At 50.3% G+C, this 18,816-nt stretch overlaps 1 protein-coding gene across 1 annotated transcript in view; it reads right to left on the bottom strand.

Annotated features, from left to right (window-relative positions):
- The window catches only part of GREB1 (growth regulating estrogen receptor binding 1), an 88,075-nt gene that overhangs the window by 9,592 nt on the left and 59,667 nt on the right, over positions 1-18,816 (bottom strand). The window contains exons 18-25 of the mRNA XM_023198496.1: positions 17,810-17,925; positions 15,433-15,632; positions 14,010-14,099; positions 11,927-12,558; positions 9,845-9,947; positions 4,379-4,537; positions 3,312-3,454; positions 336-497 (exon numbers count right to left, since the gene is read on the bottom strand). Of these exons, the coding sequence (XP_023054264.1) occupies positions 336-497; positions 3,312-3,454; positions 4,379-4,537; positions 9,845-9,947; positions 11,927-12,558; positions 14,010-14,099; positions 15,433-15,632; positions 17,810-17,925 (1,605 nt within the window). The remainder of the gene's footprint in view (positions 1-335; positions 498-3,311; positions 3,455-4,378; positions 4,538-9,844; positions 9,948-11,926; positions 12,559-14,009; positions 14,100-15,432; positions 15,633-17,809; positions 17,926-18,816) is intronic.

Here is an 18,816-nt window from a genome sequence, read left to right as displayed (position 1 = left end):
ATCTTCCAGGCACGGAGCTAGGGCCTTTCATCAGTTATTCCAAATAGTTTTCACCACAAGCTTTTGCAAGTTACTACTGTTCAACATTACAATGAGGAAATCAAGGCTTGCAGATATTAAGTGACATGTTCAAATACACAACTAGTAAATGGTAGAGCAAGGCTGAGGCTTGAATTGGAGTGACTCCAGAGCCTGTGTGCAACACCAGCCTCCTCCAAGTTCAGTCCCTGTATCGGTGCCTGCACTCCCTCTTCAGGCAGCTCTGTCTCTAGTCCCCCGCTCAGTCCCCACTTGAAGCCACTTGGATCTGCCCCACTAGGTCTCTGAGCCAGTACCTTGTCTGTCACGAGGGGCAGTCGCATGCTCTCCAGCTGGCCTCCAGGTTGGCTGAAGACAAAGTGGTGCTCCTTGGACTTGGGGATGATGAAGTGCAGCTGGATCTCCTCTCCTAGCATGGAGTAAGAGAAGGCAAAGGCGTGCAGGGTGGACTCATACAGCTGGGGTGTGGGGGAAAGGACAGAGCTTGCCATCAGAGTCTGGCCTGCTTTCCAGAAGACCCCAGGCCCACTCTGCTGTGACAATGTGCAGTTCACGGTCACCTCTTCCCTACAGCACAAGAAACCCACAGGGTGACTCCAGTGAAAAGTATAGACACCTAGGTCTGCTGACAGGGCAAGCGTGCCCGAGGCCACACTGCCACGGCGAGAGCCTGCTCCCATCCTCAGTCCACATGGGGCCTCACCCTGCCGTGCCACGTAGGCAGCAAGCTTTTTGGTCCCCGTGGCTTTGAACCAGAGCCCTGTTCTGGGTCACCAACTAAAGCACTCATGCTACAGAGCTCATTTGTAATTCTAATACGTGTATTTTTCCATCACAGTTACATGCAATTGCATATTAACACTAGCTGCATATGCTTGGACACTCCCATAACACTTCTTGCCTGGCACCGTTCTGTCCTGTGTGCTGCCATTAACAATCCTACAAAGCAGTACTGTCATCATCCCCATTTTACAGATGTGGAAACTGACATTCAGAGACCTTGGGCTCACTCCTGTCACCAAGTCTGGCTGTGCCCTTAGTCACCTTCTCCAGCCTCCATTTCCCAGGAGCCTCACACCCCACATCTGTGCACATGCTGCTCTGGGTGTGACTTCCGGCCCAGCTTTGCCCTCAGCTTGAACATCCTCTTGGGACCCCATCGACTCACAGCCCTCCCTACTGACATCCCCTCCTAGCATGTGCTCTGCATGCACCCCAGGGTCCCCAGGGGAGGAGGCGGACGAGCACACACTGCTTTAATCTCTGCCATGGCTCTGCTAGGCCCACAGAGCCCCTCCTTTGGGAGCAGAGATGAGGGACAAAGGGATTTTGACTGGGGGAGGCAGTTAAGGAGGACACACTTAGGCAGTTTCATAAAAAAGGTCAAGGGAGCCTTGGAAAAGAAAACAGAATGAGCAGGTGCAGGCCACATGGAGACGGCAGCCAGTGGGTCACACGGCCTCTGCACCAGCGCCAGCTGGTTTCAAGCCCCCTCACCGTCCCAGGCCTCCTCGTCTTCCACTGTGGCCCCCAGAACTGCACATCCCTGAGAACACAGGCCAGGCGCAGCCCAGCCGGCTGCCTCTCCTCCTCCTCTGCGCTTTGGTGTCTGTGGATGCAGCCCGAGGTCCTGACAGCACCACCCACTCCCGACACTGACAGGGATGACTGGGGACTGACACCCTTCAGTCCCTTTCAGTTCCCTACATTTCAAAATCAAGGACGTGTTTTCACATATGCTTTTGTTTACCTTGAAAGAAAAACTACATCTCTAAGAAACAAAACGTTAGGAGAGTTTATCTGGAACAAATGGGATTACTGATTATTTTGACCCTCAAAAAATTGGTCGTATGTTCTTTCTTTCATCTACAGTACAATTGCATACTCAAACAATGAGTGCTGCGTCCCAGGCAGCCAAGCTCAAGGCCAGGCAGACAGGGGCTGTTTCCCTCTGCAAAAGGGATGGAAAGAGAGGCCAGTGTTCTTGCCTCAGGCCTTTCTGAAAGCAGCCCAAGACATCAGCTGCCCTACACGCCTCTGCTCCCCAGCCAGGCATCTGACTAGCTCCCGCCAACTCTGGTCCTCTCCCTCCACCCCTCTCTCCCTCGCTTGGGTCTGAAATGAAAAGAAATACTCCATGTAAAATAAATCCTCTCCCCTGTTTATAAATAACCAGCCTCCCAGGCACTCCATACACCTCTATGGGACTAAGAGACCCGTCTAAACACAGCTCTACCCACACTGGGCTCCACTTGGAGTTCCTGCTGAAAGAGTCCTCGTTCCTCTCCACGGCGCCCACCACGCGTTTTGTGGTCTGGCCTCTGCCTACCCTCCGAGTTTCGTGGCTGAGTGTACCCACCCCAAAGTCTGGGTTCCAGAAACACCCAACCCACATCACTTCCCATCCCTCGGAAACCCCACCTCCCCTCTCCCACACATGCTGTCCCTCTCCCTTCATCTTATTAATTCTTGGCCCCTTGGCAAATTCTTATTAATTCTTCCAAATCTTCTCTCTTCCACTCCCCACCCAAACAGGATCCTCAATTATAAAACAGGGACAATGAAATTTTAGTGTGAAGTAAACAGGACACTAGACAGGACAGTTCCCATACAGTGCACCGTAAGTGGCTTGCAGGTGGCCCACCAGAGCCTGAGGCAGCCAGAGGCCTGGATCAGAAGCCTTATCCATTTCTATGTGTCCAGGATAAATATTTGCTATTGCATAAAAGGTTGGGAGAGATTGATATATAAAAAGTGCCTAGGCACATCGCCTAGCGTGCAGTAGGTGCTCAATAAATGCAAATTCCTCCTCTTATCAGTGGATTTCTGTGCCTCAACCATAGTACTCTTTTTGCCTGCTTCACATCATTACGTTTTGCTTATGTGCACATCTCCCTCCTAGACTGAGTGTGGAGGACGGGGACAGAGTTGATTCAGCTCTGCAGCCCCAGTGCCTGGTACAGAATAAGCACCTGGTGAGCATCTGCTGCAGTGGACTAACTTCTGAAATCACTGGGACCTAAAGATGATGACCACTTCCACGGCGGGCTAACTTGGCCACTGATAAACACTCAACCCCAGGAGAACCGTGGTACTCTAGTTCCAGCAATAATTCCACAGACAATTGAAGGGAACAGAGGATGCAAACAGACCAGGAAGCCAGGGCTTCCAGAACTCTCTATCTCCTACTCTGGAATGAAAGCGTGAGAGAGCAGGGGAATGGATGATGTGGGCCAAGGTGAAATGCCTGGTGGGGAACTGCTAGGGCCTACCTGGTAGCGGGGGTGGAAGCCCATGTACTGGTGGCACTGCTCGCAGTGGTGGTAAGTGTTGTATGCTGCGTACTTGGACAGTCTCATCCGTGCCGTCTGACGCCGCACGTAAAGGTCCTCCGGCTTCCGGGACATCCCTCTGTCTGCACCAAATTCCCCAGGATTAAAAAGCAGCAGGGAGCAAAGCAAATCTTGTCCCCTGCCTGCTCAAACAGAAACCAAAATGCTCAAAATGACCAGACAACAGGATTCTGTCCTGTTGGGGAGGACTGCCTCTCACCTCCCTGGGCCCTGATGTGACAGCTGGTCAAAGGAGACAATGAAGGACCACAAAAGTGTCAGTGGAATAAACTAATTAAGGCACTGTCCATATCATGTCTTACTGTAGACTAAAAACATTTCATCAGCACCTATGTAAAGATCCACTATACAATTTAAATCGATTGCCAACTTAACATGCCAGCACTGAATGCAGATGAACGGCCCCTTGTTTTTCTTTTTTTGTTTGGTTTTTGGAGACAAGGTCTTGCTCTGTTACTCAGGCTGGAGTACAGTGGCATGATCTCAGCTCACTGCAACCTCCGCCTTGCAGGTTCAAGTGATTCTCCTGCCTCAGCCTCCTGAGTAGCTGGGATTACAGGTGCATGCCACCACACCTAGCTAAGTTTTGCATTTTTTGTAAATGCCGGGGATACCTAAGAGGGAGGGAAAAATCAAGACATCGGGGGAGGAGAGGTGAACACGTGTACCCGTTTTGACGATTCCAAATTAGTAAGTAAACATACACATCTTTTATCTTACATTAACGAGTCTTCGGAATATTCCAATGGTGACAAATCAGCAAGGGTGTCGTCATCGTCACTTAGCACTTCCTGAGCAACACCATTCAACTCACAGGTTTCCATTCCTCCCTTCCTCATACAGGAGGTGGTGACCTCAGATCTGTACTAGGTATGGCAGGTTAATTCGTCACCACCTGATTTTATGCCTAACAAAATCCAGCTCGTCCCTTCAAGAGGCTGTGCCCATGCACTTTGGAAGGTGAAACAAGAGATTCAAAGTCTGACCTTCACTCTTTATACTCTGATAGTGTGAACAAATCAGGCTGGCATCTTCATACTTCGGGTCATGAATGATGTAGTCAAAGGGCAACTTCTTGAACAGCTCCAGGTCGGGCCAGGGGTCGCTAAGCTGGAGATAATGCCAGTCAGATTCTTCTCTGAGGTCTACAAGATTGGTAGAAACATAGATGTGACAAAATAGGAAGTGAAAACGATTTACAGTCATGCGTCGCTGAACAACACAGAATACGTTCTGAGAAATGCGACATCAGGCGACTCTGTCACTGTGCTAACATCCTAGAGTGCACTTACACACCTACACGGCACAGCCTGCTACACACTAGGATATGTGGTGTAGCCTGCTGGTCTTGGGCTACAAATCTGTGAGCACGGGTGTCCAATCTTTTGGATTCCCTGGGGCACACTGGAAGAATTGTCTTGGGCCACACATAAAATACACTAACACCAATGATAGCTGTTGAGTTAAAAAAAAAATTGCAAAAAGAAATCTCATAATGTTTTCAGAAAGTTCACAAATGTATGTTGAACTGCATTCAAAGCTGTCCTGGGCCACATGAAGCCTGTGGGTGGGACAAGCTTGCTATATAGCACGTTATTGCACTAAATACTGCAGGTAATTGTAACACAAGGTGAAGCATTTGCGTATCTTGGCCAGGCGCGGTGGCTCATGCCTGTAATCCCAGCACTTCGGGAGGTCGAGGCAGGTGGGTCACCTAGGCTCAGGAGTTTGAGACCAGTCTGGCCAACATGGTGAAACCCCGTATTTACTAAAAATACAAAAATCAGCCAGGCATCGTGGTGGGTGTCTGTAATTCCAGCTACTTGTGAGGCTGAGGCAGGAGAATCACTTGAACCCAGGAGGCAGAGGTTGCAGTGAGCCTAGATGTCGCCATTGTACTCCAGCCTGGGCGACAAGAGCAAAACTCCATCTCAAAAGAAAAAAGAAAAAAGAGAATTTGTGTATCTAAACATAGAAAAGGCATGGGGGAAATATGGTATAAAAAATGTACAAGGGTGCACTATACCGGGCACCCATCATGCATGGGGCTTGCAGGACTGGCAGCTGTTCCGGGTGAGTCAGTGAGTCAGCGGTAAGCAAATGTGAAGGCCTGGACATGGCCGTGCATTACTGGAGACTTTACACACTCCTCTTAGGATACACTCGATTTATAAATGATAGTTTTCTTTCTTCAGTAATAAGTTAACCTTAGCTTACTATAACTTTTTTTTTATGATTATACTTTAAGTTCTAGGGTACATGTGCACACGTGCAGGTTTCTTACATACGTATACATGTGACATGTTGGTGTGCTGCACCCATTAACTCATCATTTACATTAGGTATATCTCCTAATGCTAGCCCTCCCCCCTACTCCCTCCCCACAATAGGACCCAGTGTGTGATGTTCCCCTTCCTGTGTCCAAGTGATCTCATTGTTCAGTTGCCACCTATGAGTGAGAACATGCGGTGTTTGGTTTTCTGTTCTTGCGACAGTTTGCTGAGAATGATGGTTTCCAGCTGCATTCATGTCCCCACAAAGGACATGAACTCATCCTTTTTTTATGGCTGCATAGTATTCCATGGTGTATATGTGCCACATTTTCTTAATCCAGTCTGTCACTGATGGATATTTGGGCTGATTCCACGTCTTTGCTATTGTGAATAGCGCCGCAATAAACATACGCATGCATGTGTCTTTATAGCAGCATGACTTATAAGCCTTTGGGCCGGGCGCGGTGGCTCAAGCCTATAATCCCAGCACTTTGGGAGGCCGAGACGGGCGGATCACGAGGTCAGGAGATCGAGACCATCCTGGCTAACACGGCGAAACCCCGTCTACTAAAAAAAATACCAAAAAAAACTAGCCGGGCGAGGTGGCGGGCGCCTGTAGTCCCAGATACTCGGGAGGCTGAGGCAGGAGAATGGCATGAACCCCGGGGGTGGAGCTTGCAGTGAGCTGAGATCCGGCCACTGCACTCCAGCCTGGGGACAGAGCGAGACTCCATCTCAAAAAAAAAAAAAAAAAAAAAAAAAAAAAATCCTTTGGGTATATACCCAGCAATGAGATGGCTGGGTCAAAAGGTATTTCTAGTTCTAGATCCTTGAGGAATTACCACACTGTTTTCCACAATGGTTGAACTAGTTTACAGTCCCACCAACAGTGTAAAAGTGTTCCTATTTTTCCACAGCCTCTCCAGCACCTGTTGTTTCCTGATTTTTTAATGATCGCCATTCTAACTGGTGTGAGATGGTATTTCATTGTGGTTTTGATAACTTTTTTACTTTATAAACTTTTTAACTCTTTGACTCTCTTGTAATAACACTTAGCTTAAAACAAATACATTGTACAACTGATCAAAAATGTCTTCTTTCTTGATATCCTCATTCTATGAGCTTAATATTTTAATTTTTCTACTTTTGTTTTTTATTGTTGTTGTCATTTTTCTTGAGACAGAGTCTCACTATGTCACCCAGACTGGAGTACAGTGGCACCATCTCGGCTCACTGCAACCTCCACCTCCCGGGTTCAAGCGACTCTCCTGCCTCAGGCTTCGGAGTAGCTGAAATTACAGGTGCATGCCAACACATCCGGCTAATTTTTGTACTTTTAGTAGAGATGGGGTTTCACCATGTTCGCCAGGTTGGTCTCAAACTCCCAGCCTTGCCCCACTAGAAGGTCTTTAGGGGCAGTAACATTCAGGGAGCTGTCATCTCCTATGAGAACAATGCCTTCTTCTGAAGTCTCTCCTGAAGGACCTGCCCAAGGCTGTCCTACAGTTAACTGCTTTTTAATAAGTAGGAGTATACTATCATAAAAGTATGGTAAATACATAAACCAGTAACAGTTGTTTATAATCATCAAGTGCTATGTACTGTACATAATTGTATGTGCTAGACTTTTGACAGTACTGGTAGTGCAGGTTTATTTACACCAGAATCGCTACAAACACGAGTAATGCCTCTTGCCACAGCATTCCGATGACTACGATATCACTAGGTGATGGGAATTTTTCAGTTCCCCTAGAATCTCATGGGACCAGTGTCACAGATGCAGTCTGTTGACCAAAACATCATTATGTGGTGCACGACTACATTTTAAATGTGCACAAAGGATGATGCTTGGAGTGCAATTGTTATTGAGCCTGTGGGCTGCTGGGAAACCCCATTGTATCTGCAAGGCTCTTGACACATATTCCATTTTCAGGATTGTTCTAATGAGGCAAGAACGTGCATTCAGAGCTATCTCTTTCCAGAGGAACAGCCTTGTGCTGTTTGCTGTGAGAATGGCTTTGCTCTCCTGTCCTAAGTCTGACTTCCACTCCGGCCAGAGTCCTGACCCAGAGGACCTCAGCCCTGTGCTTCACCCCAGCACCGTCTCCCCAGGTGACCACCCTGGTGGCCAAAGCCAGCAAAACCTGCATAGCTTCCTTTCTTGCCTCTATCTAAATGCTGCCCAGCCAGTATGGCTCAGTTCCTGTCACTCCACCTGTAGAAAGGCTCTTCAAGTGCTCCAGCCCAGGGGCTTCTCCCTTCTGATGCCAACATTTGTAGTCCAAACCAGTTTTCCATTTGCCATGTTTCATCTCACATGGTGATCATTGTAGTCTATGGTGCCTACTAAATGTCTGTCAGCTAAAAGGTAGAAAAATCTAGTTGGCCCAACTCGAATTATAAAACATATTGATTATATTAAATACATGTCCTACTATAGTGCACACATGGGCAGAGTGCATGTCCATAGGAAGGCAGGGGAGAAATGCCTATGAATATTTAATAGGTTTTGGTCAAGCATGGTGGCTGACACCTGTAATCCCAGAACTTTGGGAGGCTGAGGTGGGTGGATCAGTTGAGGTCAGGAGTTCGAGACGAGGCTGGTCAACATGGTGAAACCCTGTCTATACTGAAAATACAAAAATTAGCCGGGCATGGTGGCACATGCCTATAACTCCAGCTACTCCAGAGGCTGAGACGAGAGAATCACTTGAACCTGGGAGGTGGAGGTTGCAGTGAGCCGAGATGGTGCCACCGCACTCCAGCCTGGGCAACAGAGCTAGACTCTGTCTAAAAAAAAAAAAAAGGTCTTGGTGCTCTGTGTGTGTCACATTTAATCCCTATAAAACCCTATAAAACAGAAATTATCCCTATTCAACGAAAGAGATAAAATTTAAAGAATGGGCTTTATCATTGAACAAACTGGGTTCAAATTCTGTCTTTAACACTGGTATGTCCAAGAGAGAAAGGAGACAAATTCAGCAGGGCTGCAGACTTCATCTGAAATGTGGTTCCAAACTGTGGGGAAACCTTAGAAAGCTCAGAGCCAGGCTGAAGAGCCTCTCCTTTCCTGGGAGGGAAGGCTGAGGGCTAGATGGGTTTCCTTGGCTCCAGATTTTCTCCAAATCAAAACTGAAGCACAGTTGACAGCACCCCACCAAGCGCCCCTTAGCACTGGTGCAGCTGGCTGGCAAGCTCTGCGCAACACAGACAGGACTGTCTGACAAGCTGGCTCTCCCAGCACAGCAGACTCATTGACCAGACCAAGTTTATGAGCCCCTGGGAGGAGGGATGAGGACGAAACAGGGGAGGTTATTTTACATGAGCTCAAAAAGAAGCTGATCTTTTTTTTTTTGAGATGGAGTCTCGCTCTGCCACCCAGGCTGGAGTGCAGTGGCGTGATCTTGGCTCAGTGCAACCTCCGCCTCCTGGGTTCATGCCATTCTCCTGCCTCAGCCTCCCGAGTAGCTGGGACTACAGCCGCCCACCACCAGGCCCGGCTAATTTTTTTGTATTTTTAGTAGAGACGGGGTTTCACCAGGTTAGCCAGGATGGTCTCGATCTCCTGACCTCATGATCTGCCCGCCTCGGCCTCCCAAAGTGCTGGGATTACAGGCGTGAGCCACCACGCCAGGCCAAGAAGTGATCTTAATCAGGGTAAACTCTGTTCTGGAAACGAGAACAGGATTTTCCCCACATGTCACGTATTTCTATTGTGCCCCAAGACACTGACCTCCCTGCTCAGCTGCCTGAGCAGGAAACCTCCCCTGAGGGGTCAGTCTGCTTTGCAGAGGCAGCAGTCAAATCTAATTCCATCCAGCCCTGCCGCTACTCAGCTGGGCTCCCAGGCATGTGATTTATGAGGAGAAGGGAACATCTACCTCAAGCTGGGCCTAGGAAATTAACATGGTAACTTATGTAAAGTATCGAGTTCAGCGCTCCACATGCAGAAGGTAGTCAGTAAACAGTCATCTACTAATCGTAATTGTATCCCTACAGCAAAGGCCTGATACTGAGAAAAATGACTACAAGATAAATAGCACCCTCTATAAGGTGCTTGGGATGAGTCTGATCATGAATCTGAGAATTCCATCTAGAAAGTGAAACATAAAATTAAAGTCACTTGAGAAAGTGATGCAGGTGGTTCCAAGCCCACGTATCCCCAGACAGATAACTCACTGATATTGATCTCCTCCTCGTCATAGACATCCACTTCTGTGAGCCGAACAAGCATCCTGGACAGGACACTGAGGAACTGCAGGTAGGCGCCTGTCTTCCCGATCTGTAAAGGTATGGGAGTTAAAACCCCCAGTGAGGAAGCCCTATCCATGTGCCAGGCACCGGCTGAACACCTGGCATGGCTCCTGCCATCTGCCTCACTTGAAGATCCTGTCTTTAAAATGAGAGCCCTGTGGATGCAAAGATATTTGAAGGGAACAAGCATGGCAGGTGGACAAATGGACTCCCACAAGCATGAGGCCTTCCTGCTTAAATATCGTCGCAAATGCATCTCTAGATTTTAACCAGCCACATTTTTCAGCTGTTAGAAATAGAACTTTATCATAAGCCAAAGAAAGCTGCTTCCAAAAAATAGGATACTATAAAACATAATGTCTTACGAATCTTGCAAATTGCTGTCTTAATCCATATGTCTGTACAAGACAGCAAAATTCATTGTATAAGACATTAAAAAAAAGTGCTTCTTGTGTTTCTCCTTCTAAACCCAGGAAAAGAATGACTTTCTTCTTCCTTCTCCTGCTTCCTGTAACACAGAGTTCCCTGCTTCCCCAGCCAAGCTTCAGGGTAGCATACCTCCTATTAATCTTAGTTCATTTTGGTTATTACTGATTGAGAAGTACCCATGGTCTGGCCCAGTACCCTCCCTGTACCCCTGTATAAAGAGCCACTACAAGCATGGTGGCTCACGCCTGTAATCCCAGCACTTTGGGGGGCCGAGGCGGGTGGATCACGAGGTCAAGAGATCGAGACCATCCTGGCCAACGTGGTGAAAACCCGTCTCTACTAAAAATACAAAAATCAGCCGGGCGTGATGGCATCCGCCTGTAGTCCCAGCTACTCGGGAGGCTAAGGCAGGAGAATCGCTTGAACCTGGGAGGCAGAGGCTGCAGGGAGCCGAGATCACGCCACTGCACTCCAGCCTGGCGACAGAGCGAGACTCCGTCTGAAAAATAACAATAATAAATAACGATAATAATAATAAATAAAAGAGCCATTCCAGGGATGTGCTTTCCAAGCACCGAGCCCAATGCCTGGTTCATGCTACAACTCAGCAAATGCCAATGAATGGAAATAACTAACTTTACAGAGGAAAATATGACACCGAACCACAGGGAAGCTTCAGAGAAAACATCTGCAATACAGACAATAGACAAAGGACAAAAATCTGTAATATGTAAAGCACTTCTACAAATCAACAAGAAATGTCAAATGGCCTAAAGGAGAAACAAATAAGAAAAACCAGAAAATCACTGAAAAAGAAGTCCCAATGACCAGTAAAAATACAAGCATATGTCAATCTTACTAGTAAAACTGTAATGTATTATCTTTCACCTATCAAAGAGACAACAATTTTAAATTGATAATATCCGATAGTGTGAGGGTGTGGAGGAAGGGAGACTCCTTGGTAAGAAACATTTTCTTTTCTCCTTTTTAAATCAGAAAAAGTAATATTGTTCATTGTATAAGTTTAAGACACAAATGGATACTGAACCGCATTCCAACCCCAAAGCCCCAGCTCCGTTCTAAAGAGCAGACCTCAGTCCCCAGCCTCCTCCTCCCCACATCCTCACACCCAGGAGATTCTGCCATTGAGAGGTGAAATGGACTTTTGCTATTAAGGAAACACCAGGCTGCGACTGGGAAACTGAACCCCCAGTTCTCCGTTCATGGTTCACCGAAACCTTCCAGTGGAGAACCCAGAGTTTTGTTTCTATTTGTTAGAGAACGTGCGCAGTGGCCGAGTGAGATGACGTGGGGTGAGGAACCGTAGTCTGATACACCCCGAGAGGTCTCCCGTCCACTCCCAGCATCACACAGGAAGGAATGGAAGCCACCAGCCCTGAGTGGCAGATGAGTCCCGCCCTCCTCCCTCTGGTCCACTCCAGGCCGTTGGAGAAAATTCTATCATGGGAAGTGTGAAAAGCGAAGACGTAGGTGCGGTTACCCCATGACTGCCCTCCAGATGGAAGTGTGAGGACCCCCCCAGTCCAGGGCTGTGCTGGGGCAGCGAGCAACACCCACCTGAGGGGGGCCGCTGAGCAGCAGCCTGCGGGGGTGGAAGCCGTCCACGCGGCCCTCGGCCCGGTTGCCATAGTCCATGTGGCTGGGCCGGGGCACCGTCCACTGCCGGTAGTAGAGGGACTGCTCGGTGGATGTCATGGTCTTGCTGAGCAGGGGGCGGAAAGAGCTGGCCCACATGACTGAGGGGGAGGGCAGGAGGGAGGCAGCCTTGGGCAGGCCGCTGCTGTCGGTGGACACAACCATGTCGTACACGAGCTTGGGCAAGAAGACGATGGGTGGCTGGCGACAGGCCTTGGTCAGGGAGCACTGGGAGGCCTGCAGGACCCACGTGCTGGCAGCGGGAGCCACGGATGAGGAGGACGAGCCCGAGGAGGAGGACAGCTGGGAGCACGACGAGGTGACCGACACCTGGACGCTCCTCTGGCTGGTCTTGAGGCTGTAGTCAGGCTGGGGTGTCAGCCCGGGACTGTGCCTGCTGATGGCCGACGGTGGCCCCTGACTTGCCCAGGGCCTCTGTTTCTCACCAGGGGCTCTGCCCTCCTCTGTGGGGCCACAGGGCTGGGGCGACCTGGCACGCTCTCCCTGGGGGAGCCCTGTGGGCTGAGCCGAGGACTCACCACCGAGCGCTGAACCTGAGGAGAGATGAACCTGGTCAGGGACATCCTAGAAGGTAACTGTCCCAGGAGTGACCCATTCCAGGAGTGACCTGTCCCAGGAGTGGCCCATCTCAAGGGCGACTCATCCCAGGAGTGGCCCATCTCAGGGGCAATTCGTCCCAGGAGTGACCTGTCCCAGGAGTGGCCCATCTCAGGGGCGACTCGTCCCAGGAGTGAGCTGTCCCAGAGCTTGCCGGTGGCTCCTGTTTCTGCCCCAGGCCTCCTGTACTGTTTCAGGCAAACAGACCCAGTGGTTGCGGCGCTGGCTTTTCTGACTGAGCTCCGGCCTATGAGGCAGGGCTTCTTTTGGTCTCCGAGCTCTGGGCTGAGGGTGAAGAGGCTCAGTGCTGACTCCATCGTGGGTGTCTGGGAGCACAGGCGCAGGAGATGAGGGAAAAAGAAGATGCCCCCAGCCAGTCTCCTGGTGGGCTCTGACCTCTGACCTTTCCCCATCCCAGATCAAACAGCAGCGACTCTCCACCGTTCCCCCAGCCACAGCTAGGTGCCTCCCTGCCTCCTGCAATGGGGGCCTGCGGCCAGCGCACCTGTCCCTGCACCCAGGCCCTGTGCGTCTTGCCCCTGAGCCTCTCAGCCCTTAAGCCTTCCTCCATTTATAACACCTTCTGCAAGGCCTGGTTGGGGGTCAGCTGCGCTCTCAAACCTGTGCTAACCTCACCTACCCTGAAATCTGCCCTCTGCCTTGGGACAAAAGTACAGACTTCCTCATATGTGAAGTGAAAATGTGTGCAAAAAACGACTGCAAAACAACACGTCTTTTATGAGAACGATGAATTCGTTCCTTGAGGTCAGGTCTACATCTCATTTATCCTTCAGGGCTGATCCAGATAGCAAGGAGGCCCTCATAATGCTTTTGGCGGGAAGACAGGGGACACTCTGTCATGTGCGTGGTCCTGACTGCTCTCGGACACAGACGGACCCCTTAGGGCAGAGACCGTGTAAAGCCTGTGGTTGGCACCGCCCACCTCCTGTGGCTCTGGCTACAAGGAGGGCTCACGAGCTTGGATTGCCTTTTGTTGCTCTTCCCCCAGTGAAGTCTCCGTGTCTGTGTCTCTCCTTGTGCTCAGCTGCTCTCCCCAGCAGCAGCGAGAACACCCGGGGACCCGCCGCTAACATGGCCAGGACTCAGCCTGAGGCCCCAGCCACAGTGAGGGGCAGTGTCCATGGTCTTCACCTGAGGACACGGGCAGCGGAACCCTACAGTCTTGCTCAGCCTTCAAGTTCTCCGATCCCAAGTTCACCAGAACATTTACTCTCTAGAGAGTCCAGGGCTTCAAAGATTTCCTTATCTTTCCAGTTCTGATGGAAAATAAAGGATCAGCAAACAGCCCTATATATGTTTCTTTTCATTCTCTGAAACCTCAAAAACCAGTTCGCTGATCTGGTCCTTCCCGCGTGGGAAGACTCACCGGACGCCTTGGAGGAGAGGGACGAGGATGCTGAGTCGTGGGAGTGGGACCTCTCCCTTTTCATGGGGCTTCTCTTCTCCAAGGTGGAGCCTGTTTCAAAACACACGGGCTGAGAATGCACCGAAATAACCATCCCTGACATTTGCCCAGCACTTCGCAATGTGTAAAGTGTGTTCCCATGATCACCTCTCCCCAGCCATTCACTCATTCACTACTATCTTCCAGGCCCCCACCATGGACAGGGCACTGAGGAGACAGGAGGGAGTAGGCTGCGGTGCAGGAGGCACTCTGGGTGCAGCGAAGGCCCTTGCCCATGAGGCACAGCTGCAAGCTGATGGAGGAGATGCAAAAAAGAGGGGTCGGGAGCCTGGGGGAAAAGCAGGGCATCTGCTGGAAGAGGGGGCAGCTGGCCTTCGTCCTGAAGGGCCACAGGGCTTTCCAGGTAAAGCAGAGAAAGGAAAACTCCAAGCAGCAGGAAGGGTAGCCATGCAGCACAGAGGCCAGGAGGGCAGAGCACAGCCCGGCCACTGCAAGTTTAATGCGGGCCAGTGTGCAGTGCAGTGGAGCTGTGGGTAGAGAGGAGCAGATGGTGAAACTAAAGAAGGGGGTCCTGAGATGCCAGGGAGCATGGAGATGTGCAGCAGATACCCACAAGGGAAAGAATTAAATCACAGTCCCTGCTGTGCTTCGAAAAGATGGCTACAGGCGGGCAGGTCTTTCCATCTGCATTTTACAGACGAGCAAGCTGAGGCTAGCAGAGGTCCCACAGTCAAGACAGAGGAGGGAGACCACAGACCCAGTCTGGTGCCCACACCCACCTCCTTCCACTCTACACACTCCATAAATGCTTTCTAGTTTTTGTATGATTGTCTACATATTTCTCATCACATTGACTACAGTCAATGCCCTGTGATGTTAACATTTATGTGTCCCATTAAAAAGATGGCATCAGATTTGAAGAGTCTGCAAATGAGCCTGTTTTCATAAATCTTAAAAATGGACAGCATGCTGTTGCGTTGATGCACAGAGGAAATAAGCAAGCAAATCACACCAGGTCAGAATCCCACCAGTGAGTGGAACGAGGAACTCTAAGAAATTCTGAACTTGTACTCTAAGAAATCTTAATTTTTCTTCCTACTCTTTAAGAATTCTAGAACTAGGAAGAATCCCTACAGGGATTCCCATTTTCTCACACCACCAAAAGAGACGGGGAGAAAACAAGCAAAATCTGAATTCAATGAGAGCTCTGCCATTTCATCCAACACTGGAAACCTCTCATCCAGAGCTGCTGTCCAGCAGACAGGCCCCAGGACCCGGCTGAACTGGAGACGGCTGTCTCCATAAGCACAGGCAGCCTCAAAGCTCAGAAGCTAAGAAGGACGTGCAGACATGCACACCTGGGCTGAGGGCAGCCACCCCTCACCTTCTGTCCCCAGCTCCTCATCCTCGTTGTCTGTGCTGCTCAGCTTCTCTGCATCACTTTCCAAGGCCTCATTCCTAGCCCCCTTCTCCAAGGGAACTTCGTTGCTCACAAAGTAGGCAGCCAGGCCCAGCTCCTGCTCCAAGGCTGTTCTCACCAAGCAGGACGAGTTTATCAATCGCAGGTCGCAGTACCTCAAAGACCTAGCAGGCCACAGAAGAGGGTGTCTATTTAGCACCTTCCACAAGTGGGGTGCTGTTCCCACTGCTGCAGGCAGCACTGATCAGGACCACACCCCACCTTCCTGGTGAGGACCCAGGGACTCGTACAAGTGGAAAAGCCAACAGTGTTACTGGGAGCTTGCAGCAACAAATTCAGTATAATAGTAAATCTTTGGGGACACCCACTATGCATTTAGCCCTGTGCTGCATTAACTTTTGGGCCAGATATAAAAGAGGCTTGAACCTGAGCTCTGCTATGAGGCTCTGATTTTTTCATCTGAAAGATGGGAATAAATATTAATAAGCATCTGGCCGGGCACGGTGGCTCACGCCTGTAATCCCAGCACTTCGGGAGGCCAAGGCGGGCCAATCACTTGAGGTCAGGAGTTCGAGACCACCTAACCAACATGGCAAAACCCCATCTCTACTAAAAATACAAAAATTAGCCGGTTGTGGAGGCGGGTGCCTGTAATCCCAGCTACTCAGGAGGCTGAGGCAGGAGAATCACTTGAACCCAGGAGGCGGACGCTGCAGCGGAGTTGAGATCGCGCCACTGCACTCCAGCCTGGGCAACAGAGTGAGACTCCATCTCAAAAAAATAAAAATAAAAATGAAAAACCTCTAAGTCCACTGTGATAAAGATTAAACGTAATCAGTGGGTATTTAATTATTCAATCCAAGTGAACACATGCCAGGGTACTAGATGCTGGAAATACGATGGCGATCAAGTCGGACACCAACAGGCAATGCTGTGAGCAGGAGAGGAAAGGCCAACCCCATGCTCAGACTCGTGCAGCAGAAACACAACCAAGGCAAAGGGCTTAGAGTGGGGTACGTGAGGGTTCCAATGGGGCTCTGAAACTTACCGCTCACGTGACCTCAGGCAAATGATCGTTCATTGACTCAACCATAAAACAGGATGGTGACACTACTGCAGCAAGGAGTAAGTTTTATATGAAAAGTCTATCATGACGCCTGGTACAAAGAAGGTACCAGAAGGTGCCTGGTATAAAGAAGGTTACAGAAGGTACCTGGTACTCAGCAAATGCTTGCTAAAATTGAAAACAGATTAAGACATTGTCTCAGTCCTTAAGGAGTTGAAGAAGAAAATAATTAATCCATGTGAAATAGCAACAACCAAGGTCAAATGTTCTGGAGCCCCCCTTCCCCTGGCCCATGAGTACGCAGCATGCAGAGGGCTGTTTGCTGAAGTGTGGGGTGGTCCTGGGGGAAGAAGCCAGGCCCACTGCCAGCCAGACTGGCTTAATCTCAGTAGGCCTCAGTTTCCTCATCTGTAAAATGGGACTACTGAAATAGCACCTCTCCCCCAGGGTTAAGGTGAGAGTAAAATGAAATAAAACATAAAAGAAGAATCCAGGACAGTGCCCAGAACATACAGGAACTCCACTGATGTCGGCTTTTACTATCTGTGGCCGGCCGTCTGCTCTTCTCCATGGGTGTGAAGTCTCTAAAACCCAATCTGTCCCCACCAATCCAAGAAACCGCCTTACAGGAGGCCCAGTGACCTGAGTCCCGAGTGTCTGCATGTCTGTGTGGTGGCCTAGAGACCTTCCCCCAGGGGACATCGAGTGGATGTGTGGCTGAGACTTTCCAGGCTGTGATTGGCTTCGGAGGGACACACCTTCTGAGACAGTCCACTCTGTGCTGGAAGAATCAGCTCTTCCCAAGCAGCGTCAGTTGCCCCCACTCCCAGAACACCTCCTAAGCCAGGAGGGCCCAGGCATTGCGGCAGTCTAGGCACCAACAGCAGCTGTGGCCGCAAGTCCTGGAGAGGATGCCTTACTGTCCCAAGCAGAACTGCCATCCCCAACGCACACAGAGCGCCCCATGGGGGGCAACTGAACTCAGGAGGCTTAAATCCTGACTCCAGCTGTAGGGCCTCCACTCGCAGAGCCCGGCCACAGCCATCACCACGAGCCCAAACAATGCCTTTCTGAGAATCAGGAAAAGGGGCACCGGCCTCAGACGCACTCAGGCCCCTGCTGGGAAAGCCACGATGAAGGTCCCACCCACGGTGCCTGTGAATGCGAGGGGTGCTGCCTGCTGTCAGGGCATGGCAGTCCCCCTGACATGCTCCCTGAGGGGGCCCAGGCAGCCAGCTCCTCAGAGACCCCCAGGGGCATAACCCCTCCACTCACCTCGGCAAGGACTCCCCGTGCGGGTCCATCCCACTGAAGATCAGGATGCAAGGCAGACCCTCCAGCTCCAAGTAAGTCTGGGGTCTCCACTCCACATCCTCGATTTTCTGCCACATCTGCAGATAACAAAAAAGAAATAAAGCCACAGACACCTCCCTTCCCAACCAGCCCAGCTCAGAGGAACCCTGATGGCCTCCCACACCAATTTAAACTCCTTGAACTACATCTTCTAACCAAAAGGAAATTTCTTTAGACTGCAAATAAGCACACCATGAAAGATGGGAATTTTCAGTCGTCTAGAACATGTAGACTAGTCAGCCAGAGGGTGTTCAAGACATCTCTGTCAGCTGACTAGCTGCGTGAAAGGACGTCTGTGTTGTCAGCTGCTCCTTACGTCTTTTTTTTTTTTTTTTTTTTTTAATTGAGGCAGAGTCTCGCTCAGTCACCCAGGTTGGAGTGCAGTGGTGCAATGTCAGCTCACTGCAGCCTCCACCTCCAGGGATCAAGTGATTCTCCTGCCTCAGCCTCCCAAGTAGCTGGGACTACAGGCGCATGCCACCTCATCTGGCTAATTGTTGTATTTTTAGTAGAGACAGGGTTTCTCCACGTTGGCCAGGCTTATCTCAAACTCCTGACCTCAGGTGATCTGCCCGCCTCGGCCTCCTACAGTGCTGGGATTACAGGCGTGCGCCGCCGCGCCCGGCCAGCTGTTCATATCTTGCCCTCAGGTGATCTGCCCGCCTCGGCCTCCTAAAGTGTTGGGGTTACAGGCGTGAGCGACCGCGCCCGGCCGGCTGTTCACGTCTTGCCTGTGTTCTCTCCTGACAGTGTCCTCCCTTTCGTTCCTGTTTTCCACTCATTTGTTCTTTCCCTGACCCTTTTGCACTTTCTGTCACCTGTGGGTTGAGTGAGAACCTACTATGGGTCAGGCGCTGTGCTAGGCTTTGGGGGGCTGAGTTCTGTGGGGATGGCCCTCACCCCCCACCATCCGGGAGGGGCTGGATGCC

This window comes from Piliocolobus tephrosceles, chromosome 15, assembly GCF_002776525.5.
Source record: "Piliocolobus tephrosceles isolate RC106 chromosome 15, ASM277652v3, whole genome shotgun sequence".
In the NCBI taxonomy this organism is placed as follows: domain Eukaryota; kingdom Metazoa; phylum Chordata; class Mammalia; order Primates; family Cercopithecidae; genus Piliocolobus; species Piliocolobus tephrosceles.
This window is presented reverse-complemented; position numbering and strand designations above follow the sequence as displayed.